This window comes from Loxodonta africana, chromosome 3, assembly GCF_030014295.1.
Source record: "Loxodonta africana isolate mLoxAfr1 chromosome 3, mLoxAfr1.hap2, whole genome shotgun sequence".
Lineage (NCBI taxonomy): Eukaryota > Metazoa > Chordata > Mammalia > Proboscidea > Elephantidae > Loxodonta > Loxodonta africana.
The window spans coordinates 111,537,090-111,556,843 of record NC_087344.1 but is presented as its reverse complement, the minus strand read 5'-3'; the positions used below and the strand labels follow the sequence as shown (position 1 = coordinate 111,556,843).

The 19,754-nt window shown below is 35.0% G+C and overlaps 1 protein-coding gene across 2 annotated transcripts in view; it reads left to right on the top strand.

The window, feature by feature from the left end:
* ANKRD13C (ankyrin repeat domain 13C) overlaps positions 1–14,626 on the top strand; it is an 88,710-nt gene extending 74,084 nt beyond the window's left edge. Inside the window, exons 10-12 of one of the 2 annotated variants that reach the window (XM_064282126.1) lie at positions 632–730; positions 3,870–3,970; positions 12,448–14,626. In XM_064282126.1, the coding sequence (XP_064138196.1) occupies positions 632–730; positions 3,870–3,970; positions 12,448–12,578 (331 nt within the window). In that variant the 3' untranslated portion in view covers positions 12,579–14,626. The remainder of the gene's footprint in view (positions 1–631; positions 731–3,869; positions 3,971–12,447) is intronic. The other variant, XM_003411235.4, reaches the window with a different exon arrangement.
* The last annotated feature ends 5,128 nt before the right edge of the window (positions 14,627–19,754 follow it).

Here is a 19,754-nt window from a genome sequence, read left to right as displayed (position 1 = left end):
GTTTGAATGAATGAGTGAATAAAATGCTCTGGTCAACGTGTCAAGGGAAGTATAGACTTTGTCAAAAACATTATTTCCTTCTGGTGCAGAATAAAATATTAATGAACCCCCATTTTAGGAAGTTGTCATGATTTTTTTATTTTTGAAAGGTTCGTTATATTTTTCTAACTTCTCCAAAAATCTTTTCGTGTTAATATTCTGCAATTAACATGATTGGAATTTATGTCTGATTCTTTCTTTTCATAACGCTTCTTATTGATTAGTGCTGAGATTGTAGTAAAGGAGTTTGAATTGAATAAGTGATTTTAAAGATACACAACGATGTTTTTAACATTTATATTTCTAGCAACTTGCTTTGTTCCTAAAAATAGTGATAATTATAATTATATTCAGTGTGAAAGTAGTTGAGTTCTAAAAATTTTTTTTCTCTGAATCTTTACACTTTCTGTTTTCTTATTTTTGTTACTTTTGTCTTATTTTTCATACATGTCTAATTCCTTAGCATAATTTTATTTCTATACACAGAATAAGAAATACTGGAATATTAATAACTGGAAAATGATAGATTCTTCTTTAGGAAGGTGATAGCATGTGAAAAACTTGCTAACTTTTCCTTTTTTTCCCATTTTAGAGCTCCTCACCTGGGTAGAGAACTAGTGTGTAAAGAGAGTAAGAAAACATTTAAAGCGACAATAGCCATGAGCCAGGAATTTCCCTTAGGAATTGAGTCGTAAGTTTGTAATTATTTATACATGTTTATGAAAGAAGCTACTAAACTTACAGGCTAATAATGTTTTCAGATGAGGGGTGCATATGAGGCTTTTGAAATGTGAGGGCAAATAATCATTCCTTTTGATAGTCTGTACACCCTTCTAGACATTTTCTGATTCACAAAAGTGTTACTATTTTTACCAGCTAAATTTTTGAATAGTTTTTTTTTTTTATTATAAAGTAATACATGGATACATGTCTGTTGTGAAAAAGAAGTCTAACAGTGTAGAAGTTTAGAAATTAAAAGTGACAGTTTTTTTTTTTTTTTCCACTGCTTAATAGTTAATAACAGTTTGGTGTACTTATGTCTAGATTTTTATCTGTGCTTTTATAGTTTTTATAAAAATGAGGAAATAATCTGTTTTATTCTGTGAGTTCCTTTTTTTCCTCTTAAACATTTTTATCGGAGTTCTTACCATAATGACATTTTTATCTTTATTTTTCTTTTTTCTTTGATATTTCATAGTATGGATATATTATAATTGCTTTTATTGTTTCCCTACTGATAACCATTTTGGTTTTACAGTTTGTCATGCTTATAAACAATACTACAGTGAACATATTGAATATATCCTGTCAAATCTGTACTTACCAGATGTTTCTTTTTCTAAAGCTTAAATTTGGAATGATGTTTAGAATGAGTAGTATGTAGCTGGTACTGACTCTGATTTGAAGTCCCAGAGTATTTTCTCTCTCTGCATTCTTCCTCTTCCAATATGGCATAATACTTTAAAAAAAAAAAAAAAAAATTCCAATGAAGAGAGCAGGACCTATATTTTTTAAGTCCACACATGGAGCTGAGCACTATCCCTCACCTCTGCTCTGTACCCAAGCTTTAGAAAAGTAGATAGAATGCCCCGTGCAGTCACAAACTATAGCTCAAAGAGGGAGATAGATAGGTCTCAGGAAATGTGGACAGGGAGTGAGCCATACATACAGTCTGTCACAATTCATTATATCTGGCACCCCATTGACTCAAAGATGTATCCGTTTTATATTCTACTGTGAAAGAAGAATTCAGCTAATTATATAAGGTGTCATCAATTTTAGCAGTTATCCCATTTCAGAGATGTTATATGTGAAAAAATGGATATCTTAGAATTGATAAAATGTGGCAATTATAATCATTCTCTCTGAAAAAAAAGTAATTAAAGGAAACATAGCATGTGAAAGCGAGACAAAGAACTCATTTTAAAATAAAACATAGGCAGAAAAGAAAGGAAAATTCCCCTGTAAATGTTATAGAAAACCATGAAAAAAACGTGAAATCAGTAAACTCAAATATTTTAAGATGAACTGATAAAACTGCAGAATGAAATGAAAAGGAGATTGCAAAAATAAGGAGATAAATTGAGTATAAGCAGAATTATTACAAAACAAATACATTTGAAATGACAATGAACAGAAGAGATGTGGCTGAAAATTAAATTTTGACAGATCGTAGTGAAGGCAGAACAAAAAGAGATTTTATAAAAGAATTAGCAGTAATAGATATAGAGGACAAAGATAGCTCAAATTGAGGATCACTGGTGTCCTGAACTAGAAAGGCTCCAAAATGTTAACCAAAATAGTTTTCATAATATCATAAAAGAAAATTTCTCTGTAATAAGAACTAGATCTGTAGGACAACATTAGTTTCTAAGAAAAACTGATACAGAATGATCAGGTATAAGAATTATCTTGGTTAACTTACTAGGCAGAACAAAACAAACACCAAGCATGTTGCCGTCGCTTCGATTCTGACCCATAGCAACCCCAGAGGACAGAATAGAACTGCCCCATAGGGTTGCCAAGGCGCAGCTGGTGGATTTGAACTGCCTACCTTTTGGTTAGCAGCCATATCACTTAACCACCATCCCACCAGTGAATAAGGAGGACCGAGGAAGAATTGAGGCCTTTGAATTATGGTGTTAGTGAAGAATATTGACTATACCGTGGATTGCCAAAAGAATGAACAAATCTATCTTGGAAGAAGTACAGCCAGAATGCTCCTTAAAAGCAAGGATGGTGAGACTACGTCTCACCTACTTTGGACATGTTATCAGGAGGGACCAATCCCTGGAGAAGGACATCATGCTTGGTAAAGTAGAGAGTCAGTGAAAAAGAGTAAGACCCTCAATGAGATGGGCTGACACAGTGGCTGCAACAATGGGCTCAAGCACAACGATTGTGAGGATGGTGAAGGACCAGACAGTGTTTTGTTCTGTTGTACATAGAGTCGCTATGAGTCAGAATTGACTCAACAGCACCTAACAGCAACAACAACAAATTGCTAGACTTCAGCTGTTAATGAGAATATCTAAAGGCGTTCATGTAGAAAAGGCAGATTGGTTGCCAGAGGGATAATCAGTCTGCCTGTACATTTTTTCACGTTCTTGACACTTCTGAGGCAAACAAAGTGTGAGCTGATAGGATGTCTAGCTAAGATGGCATCAAGGCAACTGAAGATAGACACACAAGAATTTAAGAAATATAGCTGCCATTGGCCTTTCTTGTAAGAAAATTAAAATTACTTGAAAATGAAATCTGTCTAATCACAAAGATTAGAAAAGTTGTTTAATGACTAGTGTGAAATTAAATGCTAGGAGGTATGAAATTATAACTTGGTAAGTTTGGAGGGAAATATAGTATAACCTGAAATTTTATGTCAGCCAAATTTCCCTATAAGTATAAAGACAAGAAACACTTGTCAAATGTGTAAGAATTTAAGGATTGCTGAGCACATCAGAACCCTTCACAAATAAAGAAATTGACAATGAAATCCAGCCAACTAAATGATTAGTCCAATTAAAGAAAGCAGGAATGTGTATACTTTAGTAAGAAGACAGGCATAAGCACTGAGTCTATTTAAATACAGAACTAAAACAAAAGACTGGAAATTATGGCTGCAAAATTAAATATAAAAGTTATAAACCTCAACATAGAGGAATAATAAAACAACAACAACAAAATCAGAGGAGGAGGAAGGAAGTGTGTCACTTCCTCATCCTCAGTAGCTAAAAGTCTATAATATTGTCTGAAGTTTGAAATGTAGTTAAAAAATAAGGACACAAAGAAATCAATTTAAACCATGAAAATGTTTTTCTTCCATTTTTCAGATTGTTGAATGTTTTAGAAGTAATAGCTCCCTTCAAGCACTTTAACAAGCTTAGAGAATTTGTTCAGATGAAGCTTCCTCCAGGCTTTCCTGTAAAACTAGGTAAGAGAAGAATTTAGATGTATTTTTAGTCGCTTTGAAATATGGAGCTGTTTATTGTTTAATAAGAAATATGCTTTGAAGGAAAATAGATTTCCTAGTTGCTTACATTTTCATAAAGTTTTTCTGTAATTATATGCGTTAGTACTCTTGTTAAATATATAAGTTGCCTTGTCAGAGTACTGAGGAGCCCTGGTGGTGCAGTCGCTAAAGCACTTGGCTGCTAATCAGAATGTCGGTGGTTCCAACCCACCAACTGTTCCAAGGGAGAAAAACGTGGCAGTCTGCTTCTGTCAAGACTTACAGCCTTGGAAACCCTATGGGGCAGTTCTACTCTGTCTTAGACAGTCGCTATGAGTTGAGATTGACTGGACGGCAGTGGGTTTGGGTTTGGTTTATGGGAGTACTAGTTGTACTTGATTTTAATTAAACGTAAGGAATATGAAAATATCTAACACAAGAGAGTGTGGGTGAACTAATGATGTACCATGATAATGTTTTTAAGGTGAACTAGGGAGATTAGAATTTAGCCATAATTTTCAGAAATCTCTTGAGTTTCTGAATAATAAGAATGTTTCTGGAACCTACCATCATTATGCATGGATAAAGGAATGTCTGTTTATTTTATTTTTCAGTCTTAAGTGTTTAAACTTAAATTTCATTTTAAACAATGTTCTTTAGAAACAGTAAACTGTCATTTTTTGCACATATTTATCTTTCTAATTTGTATTAGAGAACTGGGAACAAGAGAATATTAAAAGGTGTTTTGGTTGTTTAGGCTTAGATTTAACAGTAAGATAAGCTTCAGGACAGTCCGTAAACAGTATTCATCCATCCTGATATTCATCCAGTGTCTTAGTTATCTAGTGCTGCTATTAATAGACAAACCACAGGTTAGTGGCTTTAATGAACAGGAATTTATTTTCTCACAGTTTAGGAGGCTAGAAGTCTGACTTCAGGATGCTAGCTCTAGAGGAAGACTCTCTCTGTCGGCTCTGGTGGAAGGTCCTTGTTCCTTCGTTCCTTGGTGATCTTCATGTGGCTTGACATCTTTCTTCCCCCATCTCTTCTTGCTCATTTTATCTGCTCTTTTATATCTCAAAAGAGATTGATTTAAGACACACCTGACACTAATACTCTTTCATTAACATAACAAAGAAAACCTTATTCCCAGATGGGATTATAACCACAGGCATAGTAGTATTTACAGCATGTGTTTTTGGGAGAACACAATCCATAACATCCGCCTAGTATTTTATCAGTGCTTGTTATGTGCTTTCTATGTGCTAGATGTTCTTATAGGGACTGGAGACTGAGCAAAAGCCCCTGCCCTCGTGGCATTTACATTCTAGTGGGGGAGATAAATAAATATGTAGTAATAGTGTAGGGTATCTCGTAAGTCAGTCTCTTTCGAGATATAAAAGAGCAGATTAAGCAGGTAAGCAGGCAAACACAGAAAGAGGTGAAAGTACGTGCCATGTGATTGCCAAAGAACGGAAGCTGAAAAAAGACAAGGACCTTCCCTCAAAGTGGACAGAGAGAGAGAATGTTCCCCTAGAGCCGGCACTCTGAATTTGGACATCTAGACTCCTGTGAGAAAATAAATTTCTGTTCGTTAAAGCCACCCACTTGTGGTATTTGTTATAGCAGCACTAGATAACTAACAGAGCAATGTATCAAAATTTGTGAACTATAGCTAAATAAAGCAGTGCCAAGAGGAAAATTTATAGCACTTAAATGCATCTCCATCAATAAAAGAAGAATAATCTCAAATCAAGAACCTAGAAAAAGGAGCAAAATAAACCTAAACCAAGCAGAAGGAAGGAAGTAAATAGAAATTAATGAAACTGAAATCAGAAAAAGCATGAAGTCAGTGAAATGAAGAGCTAGTTCTTTGAATAAATCAGTAAAATTGACAAACTTCTAGTAAGACTGATGAAAAAAGAGGGAAAACAAAGATTACCAATATAAGGAATGAAACAAGATAACAACACAGACCCTGCCAACATCAACAGGATAATTAGAGAATACCATAAACATTTCTACACACATAAATTTGATGACTTAGACAAAATGCACCATTTCCTTGAAAGACACAAACTACTACAACTCCCTCAATATGATATAATTTGAATAGTACTAGAGTGATTAAGAAATTGAATTTATAAGTTAAAAACTCTCCAAAAAGAAATCTCTGCCCAGATAGTTTCACTGGAGAATTCTACTAAATGTTTAAATTTATACACTCTTTTAGAAAATGAAAGAGGGGAGGGAACACTTCCTGATTTATTTTGTGAAGCTAGTGTTATCCTGATAGCAAAACCAGTCAAAAAACAGCACCAAAAATGAAAACTTCAGACCAATAACCCTCATGAATATAAATGAAGAGTCCTTAAAAAAGTAATAGCACATAGAAACCAGCAAGGTATACAAAGAATTAACACACCATTATAAAGGAGGCTTATTCCAGGGACGTAAGTTTGGTTCATTGTTTGAAAATCAGTGTGATACATCATTATTAACAGACTACAGAAGAAAAATCACCTGATTATGTCAGGCAAAGCAGGAAAAGCATTTGACAAAATTCAACATCCCTTTATAATAAAAGTCTCAGAAACTTAGGAATGGAGGGGAACTTTCTCATTTTGATAAAGAGCACCTGTAAATACATATTTAATGGTGAAAGACTAAATGCTTACCTCTAAGAGTGAGAACAAAGCAAGGGTGTCAGCTCTCAGCATTCTTACTCAATACAGCTTTAGAAGTTCTAGCCAGTGCATTAAGGCAAGAAAAGGAAATAAAAGGTATGCAGATCAGAAAGGAAGAAATAAAACTTCACAGTTTGCAGATGATATGTCTCTAGGTAGAAAATCCTAAATATGCTACAAAAAACAAAACAAAACAAAACAAAAAACTCCTAGACACTAAAAAGTGAGTTTAGCAAGGTCAGAGGATACAAATTAAATACAAAAATCAATTGTATTTTTATATACTATTATTGAACATGTAGACACCAAAATTAAAATTACCATTTATAATTGTTCACAAAAAAAAGAAAATACGTAGGTGTAAGTCTAACAAAACATGTGCCGGGCTTGTATGCCAAAAACCACACAACACATAAAAGAAATCAGAGAAGATCTAAACAAATAGAGAGAAACACCATGTTCATGAATTGGAAGACTCAACATAATAAAAATGTCAGTTATCTACAGATTGATACATGGGTTTAACATACTTCTTACCAAAATCCCAGCAAGATTGTTTTGTAGATACAGACAAGATTAAAATTTATATTGAAAAGAAAATAGAATAGCTAAAATAATTTTGAAAAAAAGAATAAAGTGGGAAGAATCATTGTACTTGATTTCAGATTTATTATATAGCTACTATAATCAAGACTGTGTGGTATTAACAAGAAGGATAGACATATAAATCAATGTAACAGAACAGAGACCCCAGAAGTAAACCTACACAAATATGTCTAGCTGATTCTAGACAAAGGTGCAAAAGTCATTCAGTGATAGGCTTTTCAAGAAATGATGCTAGAATAGTTGGTGAAAAAAAAATGAAACTTGATCTAAACCTTACTACTTTACAAAAACATTAACATAAGATGGATCATGAACTCAGATATAAAATATGAAACTATAAAACTATTAGGAAGAAAATAGGGGAAAATCTTTGGGATTATATAAAGAGTTATATAAAGAGTTCTTAGATTTCACACCAAAAGGATTATCCATAAAAGGAAAAATCAATAAATTGCACTTCTGCAAAATTAAAAACACTTTGCTCTGTGGAAAGACCTCAGAAAATGAAAACTTAATCTGCACAAAGAGAGAAAATATTTTCAGACCATATCTGAAGAAGGTCAAGTATCTAGAATATATAAAGAAGTCTCAAAATTCAAGAGTAACTAAATAAGCTGTTTAGAAAATGGGCAAAAGACAAAGACAAAATTACACTAAAGAAGATATTGTTGTTGTTAGGTGCCATCAAGTCTGTTCCAATTCATAGTGAACAAAACACCTCCTGGTTCTGCACCATCCTCACAACCGTTGCTATGTTTGAGCCCATTGTTAGAGCCACTGTCTGTCCATCTCGTTGAGGGTCTTCTTTTTCGATGACCCTCTATAATAACCAAGCATGGTGCCCTTCTCCAGGGACTAGTACCTTCTGATAACATGTCCAAAGTATATGAGACGAAGCCTTGCCATCCTTACTTCCAAGGAATACTCTGGCTGTACTTCTTCCAAGACAGATTTGTTCATTCTTATGGAAGTCCATGGTATATTCAGTAGTCTTCACCAAAACCGTAATTCAGAGGCATCAATTCTTCTTCTGTCTCCGTATTCATTGTCCAGCTTTCCCATGCATATGAGGTGATTGAAAATACCATGGCTTGGGTCAGGTGCACCTTAGTCCTCAAAGTGACATCTTTTGCTTTTTAACACTTTAAAGAGGTCTTTTGCAGCAGATTTGCCCAATGCAATATGTCATTTGATTTCTTGACTGCCGTTTCCATGGGCATTGACTGTGGATCCAAGTAAAATGATATCCTTGACAACTTCAATGTTTTCTTCATTTGTCATGATGCTGCTTATTGACCCAGTTATGGGGATTTTTGTTTTCTTCATGTTGAGGTGCAGTCCATACAGAAGGCTGCCCTTTTCTGAATCTGGCTTGAATTTCTGACAGTTCCCTATTGATGTACTGTTGTGGTCATTTTTGAATTATCTTCACCTTTCTGGGGAATGGGCACAAATATGGATCTCTTAGTCAATTGGCTAGTAGCTACCTTCCAAATTTCTTGACAGAGACCACTGAGCACCTCCAGCACTACATCCATTTATTAAAACATCTCAGTTGGTTTTCCATCAACTCTTGGAGCTTTGTTTTTCACCAATGCCTTCTGTGAAGCTTGGACTTCTTCCTTCAGTACCATATGATTCTTAATCATATGCTGCCTCCTGAAATGGTTGAATGTCACTCAATTCTTTTTGGTTGGTACAGTGACTCTGTATATTCCTTCCATCTTCTTTTGATGCTTCCTGTGTCGTTCAATATTTTGTCCATAGAATCGTTCAAAATTGTAACTCAAGGCTTGAATTTTTTCTTCAGTTCTCTCAGCTTGAGAAATGGTGAGTGTATTCTTCCTTTTGGTTTTGTAATTCCATGTCTTTGCACATTTAATTATAATATTTAAGTTTATCTTCTCAAGCCGCCCTGTGAAGTCTTTTGTTCAGCTCTTTTACTTCATCATTTCTTCTGTTTGCTTTAGCTACTCTGTGTTCCAGAGTCAGTGTCAGAGTCTCTTCTGACATCCATTTTGGTCTTTTCTTTTTTCTTGTCTTTTTAATGACTCTTGCTTTCTTCATGTATGATGCCCTTGATGTCACCCACAACTTGTCTTTGATAGATATACGGAGGATATACGGATGGCAAATAAGCCCTTGAAAAATGTTCGGTATTTTTAACCATTATGGAAATGCAAATTAAAACCACCGGACATCCCTGGACACCTACCAGAATGACTAAAATAAAAGTGACAACACCAAATGTTGGTGAGGTTGTGGAGAAACTGAATCGTTCGTATATTGCTGGTGTAATGTAAAATGGTACAGCAAGTCTGGAAAAGTTTAGCAGTTTCTTAAAAACTAAACATGCAGCTATGTATGATCAAGCAATTGTACTCTTAGGTGTGTATCCCAGAAAAAGGAAATTATATGTTCAACAAAAACCTGTATACAAATATTCATTTTATAGCAGCTTTATTTGTAATAGCCCCAAACTGAAAACAACTCAGGTGTCTTTCAACAGGTGAGTGGTTAAACAAATAGTTGTACATTCATGCCATGGAATACTAATTAGCAATAAAGAGGAGTGAACTATTGATACATGTAACAACCTGGATGAATCTCCAGAGAATTATTCTGAGTGAGGAAAAATCTCAAAGGTTATATTTTGTATGATTGCTTTTATATGAAATTCTTGTAATGACAAAGCTGTAGAAATGGAGGACAGATTAGTGGTTGCCAGGGTTTACTAAAAGAATGGGGGCAGAAGGACAGTGAGTGTGGCTATAAAAGGGCAGCATGAGAGATTCTTGGCGCAATGGAAATGTTCCTTATCTTGTCTGTATTGTTATTATCCTGGTTCTGATCCTGTACTATTTTATTTGCAAGATGTTACCATTGGGGGACACTGTTGGTAAAAGGTACAAGGGATCTCTCATTTCTTACAACTGCATGTGAATCTACAATTATCTCAAAGTAAAAATTTTGCTCATCTCCACAGCCCATTGCAGATTCTCTTTATCTCTTCCTGCTCTTACTAAGTTTATTATTGATATTCATAAGGTGTCTTTGTGGCACAGTGGTTAAGAACTTAACTGCTAACTGAACTTGTTGGCTTAAACTCAACTGCTAACTGAAAGAAAGGTTGGTTTGAACTCACCCATCCGCTCTGTGGGAGAAAGACTTGGTGGTGATCTGCTCCTGTAAAGATTACAGCTAAGAAAACCCTGTGGCTTAGTTCTACTCTGTCGCATAGGGTTGCTATGAGTCAGAAATCAATTCAGTGGTGCCTAGCAAAAACAACAAACATACTGGGCACTTTTCTGTCTTTATCTTACTTAATCTCTTCAAGATTTGACCTCTTTTGTGGGGGGGGGGGGATTCATTGTCTCAATGAGTGATAGCAATTTTTCTTCAGATTTTCTCGGACATCTCTGATAGTGTTCTTTCTCGGTTTTGTTTTCTTTCTGGCTGGTCCTCCTGGAGCACATCTTCCCTTCCACACTTATCACTCTATTTTATAGTCTCATTACAGCTGATAAAACTTAAGTTAAATATGTCACGCCTCTGCTCAAAATCCTCCGTTGGCTTTCTGTCTCATCCAGAGTAAAAGCCAAAGTCTTTTTCTTGACCCAACCCCACGTGATCTGGCTGCCTCTGATATTTGCTCATCTTCCATTCATTCAGGTGCAGCCACACTAGCCTCCTGCCTTTTCTCAGGACAAATCAAACCCTCTTTAAGGCATTTGTGTTTGCTATTCCCTTTGAATTATCTTCTTCTAGATAACTGCATGATTTGCTCTTATGTCAGGTCTTGGCTGAAAGGTCACTTCATTCAGGGTTTCCTTTGACCATCGTTTTCAGTAACTCAGTGCAACTCCCTGTTCCCCCAGCATACTGTACTTTTCTCTGTATGCTTTCACCATATTATACTTACTTATTGCCTGTCTCCCCCAACCAGAATGTAATTTCCATAAATGCATGAAGTTTTTCTCTTGTTTGCTGATGCATATCCATTGCTCAGAACGGGAATCAATACACTTTTTCTGAAAGGCCAGATAGTAAAATATTTTACATGAGGCCTCTGTCACAAGTCCTCATCACTTCTGTTGGAGAGTGAAAATAGCCATAGATAAGAAGTAAATTGGGTATGGCTGTGTTCCAACAAAACTTATTTATGGACACTAAGGTTTGAATTTCATGTAATTTTCACATTACAAAGTATTATTCTTTGGCTCTTTTCCGAACCATTTAAAAAATGTGAAATCCATTCTTAGATCAGGGTCCTTACAAAAACAGGCCAGGCAGTAAGCCATAGTTTGGTGACCCTGGATTAGAAGAGCATCTGCACATAGTAAGCACAAATAAATGATTCTTACCCCAGAAATAACTGGGGATTCTGCAATTTTTATGTTTACTTCGGTTTGAGTCTAAGTTTTTCTTTTTTTTTTAACAGGAAAATATTGCTTTCTGAAATAAAAACTAGGATTGTAACAGAAAATAGACTTAACTTATTCTATGTGTTTATCCTAGGCAGGTACTCAGCTTTCATAGAATCGTCTTAGCTTTAAGGGAGCTTCAGATTTTATTTTACAGATGAAGTCTGTGAGGCCCATCGAGGTAAAATGACTGGTAGGAATTAGCACTCAGGTGCATAGTGTATGAGCCTGCGGTGGGGTGGCATTACTCCAATTCTGAGGAGACTGTTTTTATCCTACTTATTTAAGGGATGGATTGTTTTTAGTGTTGTTTTAAAATAAAAAAGGTTTACCGTATTTCATTTGGATTAATTAGAATGAAAATAGAGCTTGGCTGAGAGTCAAAATAACCTGTGCACTATAGTGTGAAGAAAAGATGTCAGAATGTAGAAAGTGCAAAAAGAGCTGCTCTCCTGCCACCCAAGAAAAAGACTGTGGAATCTGACATTATACTTTTAAAATTAAAAAGAAATGGAATTGTGAGCTTTTGATGTCATTCTTGATGCCTAGGTCTTTCCCTCCTCATGTGCAACCAAACCCTCACTTGAAACACACATATTCAGTATTAGACATATATTACGGTTGGTCTGGTATTTGAATAATGCCTTGTTATATTTCAAGTAGTATGGACATATAGTAAAAATCTATAAATAGACCCACATTTGATTTTACAGTGTTATCAATGATTGTTCTCTCTCTGTAGATATACCTGTGTTTCCCACAATCACAGCCACTGTGACTTTTCAGGAGTTTCGTTACGATGAATTTGATGGCTCCATCTTCACCATACCTGATGACTACAAGGAAGATCCGAGCCGCTTTCCCGATCTTTAACTGACCTGGAAAATGATGTCTCTTACCAATGAAAGCAAGAGAATACAGAGAACCCAGAACTGGATCCAAATAGAAGGGATAAATGGTTTCAGCAAAGAAAAGGGAATTACACATTGAATTGATACATCAGTTATATTGTATAATGAAATGGGCATCTAATAAGAATTTCAGCATTTCTTGATGTGCCATTTTCAGTCTTTTTAAAAATATATGTATTGTAAGTATGATAGTTTGACACCTTAATAACCCTAATACCTTCTCATGTAAAACAGCTATGAGTGCTGTGATTTGTTTTTAAAAATTTTTACACTTCTTGTCGAAATATATATGCATATAAATATATATATATATATCTATATAAAAAACACTCCTGGACCATTAACATAAATTAAATGTCTTAAGAGATATGAAGTCTTTTTAAACTTGTCATCTTATATTCAAGGTGACATTTATAAATATTCCTTCAAGCTTTGTTTTCATAAAATATAAACTATGTAACATTATGTATAGTTCAGTAATTTGAATGTTTGTTCAATATAATGAACTAGAAGGAATGCAGTTTTCTGTAGATGAATGAACCAAATGGTAACCATTAAACAATTGCATTTATATGTTGCAATACATTTCAGAAGGAGTGTTCACTCTGCAGGGAATAAGGTACCTCCTTTAGCACCTTAGTGCAATTCATTGTGGTGCTATTTGTTTTTACCTGAATTCTTTATTCAGTGGAAAATGTTTGTTACTAATCTTCCTTTCATAGAACCTCTCTCTTTTTTTTTTAATTTCTGAGTTTAAAAGTCCTTGTTATATGTTCATAAGGTATGGTTAGCATGCTTAAAAATATTTATCATCCAAATCATAGCACTTTAAAAAAAATTCCAAATTTTTTAACTTGCTTCTTAGTAAGTGCACATCAGTCTTATTTTGTATATAGTGGACTGTCAATGGGTTGGTGTCAATTAAAAAAAAAAAACCACATATTTTGGACATCCCTACATATTTAATGCTTTCAAAATAAGGTAAAAAACATTTTATATGCTAACAGAATGTATTTGTTACAAGTTAAATTCCAGAAACCTACATAAGAGTGACAATTCCTATTGTTTATTTTTTTAAGTCACAGGGAAATATTAATTTTAATTGTCTCCAAATGTTATAATCATGCGTTACTAATTTTGCACTTAAAATATTTCATGTTTATTCCAGTATGGTTTGAAGGTCCAATAATGAAAATAAATTAGGGAGAATAATGTTTAACAGTCATTAAGTGTCACGTTGTATTAAAGAGTTTAGTTAATTTTTAAAAAATGTATCCTGATGAGTTGTCAGAATGCATCTATCAAATTTTTTAGAGTGACCAGCAGTTTAAATGGTTCCCAGGATTTTAGAGAATTTGAAATGGGTTTAGAGACCTTTATAGTATCTTTAAATATAACAATTTAATAATAGACGTCTTTAAAGTTGCATAATCCATGCTCATGCATGCTACATTATATATGTTGATATTTTATCAAATACATTTTATAATGAAGAAAAATAATCATAGTTAACAATTCAGAGACCTAAATTTGAGGAAAAGTTGGTAAACTCAGACTAGCTTTTATTGCATAGAAAGTTGGTCCCTATTATTTTGGGAATAGTTGTTAGATCAAGTGAGTTGGAGACTGAATTATCTTTTCAGGGGTTCTGTGAAGTTTGAGACACTGAAAGCCTGATCGCTGTTGCCCTTAGGCTCCCTCTGTGGTAACAGAGGACTAAATCTCCGGACTATACTGCAGATTTTTTCGTAAGTGCTGACACCCAGAGGAGAAAAAACACGGTTAATTGCACCTGAGATTTATTGACTTTGCTGTGATACCCCGGAGGTAGGAAGACTACTGACAACTTCTGCACTTGGATTTTATTTTTCATACCTTTTCTTTCTAAACGAACCTTAGGAAGAGATTACCCATTCCAAAATGTTTTTTCTCTGGTCACAAAGGACAAACAAATGTCAGTATCTCTTATTATGGTGACTATAAGGAGATAATGCAAATAAACTTTTCACATCATTAGATATTTCAAAATGTGCCTTTTAATCCAGTTAGTGAATGAAGCTCTGTCTTGTGTTTCAAATGAGCAGATGGGATGACCATGCATTTTGGTAATCTTACATGAAAAGCTAGATTTTGTAGTGTAGATCATTCTTCCGTTTGTGATTGAAAAAACTAAGTTGGGGGAATCATAAGATCATTTAGTGGCCATTTAGAAATGCTGAATATTCCTGCTGCCAGTATGGGATCAAAAAGATATTCCTGTCTTCAAGAACACTGTTCTGTAGACAGAAGTTGCCTCTGTCTGTAGACATTCATATACAGAGAATTGTCAAACTTGATAAAAGGGAAGCATAAAGCAGATGCCCCAATTATTGTGAATGTAAGTAATATGATGGTCTGGAAATTGACATAGACTTCAGCCCTGGTGCTGTACAGGTTAAGTGCTACGGCTGCTAACCAAAGGGTCGGCAGTTCGAATCTGCCAGGGGCTCCTTGGAAACTCTATGGGGAGCAATTCTACTCTGTCCTGTAGGGTTGCTATGAGTTGGAATCGACTCGACAGCACTGGGTTTGGTTTTGGTTTTGGTTATCACCCTGATAGCTGACAGAAGGTGAAAAAGTAGCTTTCCCATCCGGCTTCAAACTGGTTATTGAATCCCACTCATGCAATTAAAAGTGAGTTTTTGTAATGGTACTCATATATTATTCACACCTCGTGGGAAAGTGGTGGATGACTATTTATAAGGCCTGCTCTCTAGTTTTGCTAATTCTGTAGCAAAGATGGAAGGAAACCCGGTGCCATAGTGGTTAAGTGCTACGGCTGCTAACCAAGAGGTCGGCAGTTCAAATCCGCCAGATGCTCCTTGGAAACTCTGTGGGGCAGTTCTGCTCTGCCCTATAGGGTTGCTATGAGTTGGAATTGACTCGATGGCAGTGGGTTTGGTTTGGGTTTTATAATAAAGACCCTGTTTTGAGGTAATGAAAGTAATGGAGTAAATTCTGTCAGTAAATACAGTAAATGCTTCCCTCTGCTCAGAGCTAGTGGGTAGTACAAATATGCTTGGCTGTTAGCTGAAAGATTGGAGGTTTGAGTTCACCCAGAGGTGGCTTGGAAGAAAGGCTGGTGATCTAGTTTCAAAAAATCAGTCACTGAAAACCCTGTGGAGTGCAGTTCTCTGCACACATGGGGTCATCATGAGTCAAAACTGACCTGACGGCAAGTAACAACCAGTGATAAGCGAGCTTTAAAAGTTGTTACAGCTTTATAGATTTTTTAGCCACATTGGCCCCTAGGGTACATAGAATTACATATTTCATTTTTGCCATGGCTGCCAAAAATATTGAAGCAAATTGTTTAGTTTTCAAGAAAGGTACTTATCAGTCAGTGCTGGTTCTGATCATGGTTTGCAGATGAAAGAAAATTACTTTAAAATAGGAACTATTAAAAAACCAACCAACCAACCCACCAATTTTACCTGTACCTGCCATAATTAGAGTTCTTGGTCACTAAGGGGGAATGACAACTAGGTGGGCTGTTTTAAAGGGAAATAATTAATGCAGGTGGTGCAGGAGTTTTGGGACGCAGAGTGTTGGCAAAACCATTTTGTGGCTTATCTGCTGGCTCACCTCATTGGGATGAGAAAGCAGCTGGGCCTGCAACATTCCACCTTCCCCTGGAACCTCCTTCAGCTTCTCAGACTTCTAGGCTGCCTATTGAAGGATTCCCTGGCCAAAAAGCTTAAAAAGCATCAAGACCTGACCCAGGTTTCAGTCCATCCTTGTGGGCTCCAGCTCGTGCTGTGGTTCCAGGTAACTGTTCTCTCCCACCAATCATACATCTTCCCTTCCCGACTGCCTGTGGACTTCAAGTTCCAGCTTCAGATACAGACTGTTTAACCAGCTCCTACAGTTGTTAATATCAAATCTCTTTACCAGTCTCTCCTAGTGATTCTGCTGCTGCGATGAAACCTGACTGAACAAATTTTGCAGAAAGAAAAACGTTCTCACTGTACATGTTTGTCTACCACAACTTGGCATTTAAGCAAACCTAAGTTTGTGAGCTTGTTCACAGTGAATGAAAAGGTTTTACATTTAGTGTATCATTAAAATTAACATGTTTCTGCAGAAAGCACATCTGATTTACTCAGGATACTAGGCAGAAATATTCTTTAAAAATTACATCTTGGGGTAACTGAACAATAATATTAAACATCCTTTGGAACATTCCATTTGTGGCCATCCAAAGATCTTAAATATCTCACGCACAAAAACTTTTAGCTAAGTAGCTTTTAAAAAAAATAAAAGGCATCATGATACTATAAATTTTAGCGGCTCTGCACTGGGAAAATGATTTTTGAAAAGGAATTGTTTCACTTCTCTTGTTATTTTTGTGAGGACACTACTGGTTATTTTAAAAGGTTTGGTTAATTAGTTCATATCCATTCTCTGTGAATTGTCTTAGATTATTAGTAATTATGTTCAAAGAAACACCCTAATATATTCTTAAGTATATTCCCAATGGTAAAAAATAGCAATGGTCAACATCTTAGTCTGCTAAGTAACATCTAAGTAAATTTTACATATACTTACTGTGACATAACAAAATGTAAATGCGAATAAAAATGAGAATACCAGAGTACACATTCACAACTTCAGAATTAGCTCTACTTAGAAAATAGTTAACTATGTCTACTAATAAAGCCTTAATAGTAAGACATATTCTGGATGCTCTTCAAGTATCAGTAACCACAGTATCACATCCACATTTAAGTAAAAAACTACATATACTTGATTAGAGAAATATTTTAAGTAGGGTAGGGATAAAATACATTAGCTAGATTTGGGAGAGACTGAGGAACAGGAATTTCAATTCCAGTTTAAAAGATAAACGTATCAATCTTCAAAGACAGACGAGGAAGGGGCCCTAAACACTTCTGGTGCCCAACTGAGGAAAGTGATATTGCGTGATATTATGTGGGCTATATGGTGCCCACATGACCCAGTTGTTAAGGAGCAATATCAGGTTAAAATCAGTTTTTACCTTTCTAATGGAAGACTAGTTTCTCTTCCTCCAAGTGCTTACTTCTCCATGTTTCTACCTCCATATAATTACTAGTAGGAAACTTATTACCAAAAACAGTCTTCACAAAAATGTAAAGGACAACATAGCCTTCTCAAAGCTTAATACGCACACAATTTCCCTTAGTGCTTTTAACATTACCCCAACAAATTGTTTTAAAAAGCCCCACAATCCAATAATAGCTACCATTTATTGATTCAGGCATCGTTACATTTTTTTTTTTCCCTAACTAGCAAATTGCAAAGTAGGTATCACATTTTGCAGACAGGAAACTGAAGAAACACGTCTCTCAGCTCTAAAAACCCAAACTTAACTTCCAGTTTAAAAAGGCTTGTTACCTGGCCACTACCTCTCGTTCATTCCTGAAGCATTTAAGCAAATAAATAGGGCAAACGTTTTTCTAACAAAACCACTTTTATTTTTATTTTTACTACCAAATACAGAACAAAACTCATTGTGGAGGCAGTTAACTTGATTTCAGCTGGTTACTCTGTATGTGTTAAAAGCTTGTGTCCCAACGCAGCCCTACCTTTGTGCAGAAAATGTTCACTGAAAATACCCAAAGTATAGATTCCCTTCACTGCAGCATTTTAAGTCAGTGGACTATTTTACAACCAGTTTTTCAATTCTTTTTAAAAAGTATATTTGTAGTCAGAGGTTACAAGTGAGAGAACAGACTAATAATAGGTTTAACCACATGAAATTGCCAATATATTCGATTTTGACTTACAAAAATGGCAATGTTGTATGGTCCAACCTTTTATCTACTAAAAAAGCTTAAGTTCAAATAAATGTCATTTGTGTTCAACTTCGTTTTTACAATGCAGTGATTATTAGGACTATTAACTTCTTATACTATATAGACAAAATTCCTTTTGATAAAATCTCTAAAAAGTTACTATAAACTGTAAAAACACTGTTACTTTTGTATACGGCGTTTCAGTTTTAAAAGTTAAAAAAAAAAAAAAAAAAAAAACTGTACTCAAACCTGGATAAAAGCTGCAAGTTCCAAGTCTTATTTTCTCTTAATCCCAAGTATCCAAACACTACTCATTTCATAAATGAATAAATATACTATTTAGTACTTTACAGTAGATATATACCATTGACAGCTTTGATACTATTCCAGAAAAAGCATTTATATTTTGATGAAAATATAAACTTACTAGATATAGGTGGGGTATTTCATTTATCCTAAAGTTTATCACTTTATTCAACCCCATTCCCACACCCGAAATATAAAATTGCACTAAAAGAAAAATTAGAAATGAAATCAACTTTGACAGTTTTGATGGCAACTCATCACTACAGTGATGGATTTCATCTTGCTACCATATTTAAACGTGGATAGAACGGGGAAAGAAAAATGAGGTAAATGCCATACATTCAATAGCGTAAATAAATACAAGTAGTTTTACAGAAACATGAACATAAGTTTAAGGGTTTTATTATCAAAGTCTTGTAAAACAATTTCAGAAACTGTACATCAAGATGGCACAGACCGTAGCCTACTTTTGTTTTCACTGCACAAAAGTGAAGCTTGAAACTCCTGTAACTAAGAAAACAGTTGCCTACTTTGCATATAACATGGAATCACTGTGCATTAAGATTACTACTGCAGTAACACAAATTTATTGGTTTTATACAACTTGAGATCAAATAAAAAGTACATTATCAAGTCGATTTGTCTTATTTTAAAAGCATATGAAGGTCAATTTAAAATGCACTACCGCTTTTTTCTAACACTGAGCTTAAAACAAATGAATAAAAGTGGAAAACTGAAAATCAGGACAAGATATAACTTTCTTTTGCAGAGGGATTAAGGAGAGGCAGGCAGCTTTCACTGATGTTGATGTGGAATAAGTCATTGCAGGAAAAAGAAAATCCCAAACATTTTATGGAAAAGCATACAATGCTTATTTCAAAATATGCTGCTACTCAGCTCACTGCCAAAAACATTTTGTTTGAAATCTTGTGTTTCTGTAATTAAAGTCTAATTAGCCATCAAAAATGGTTAGTGCATTTATAACCTTTCGAAGTTAAACAAAAGCCACAAAAATT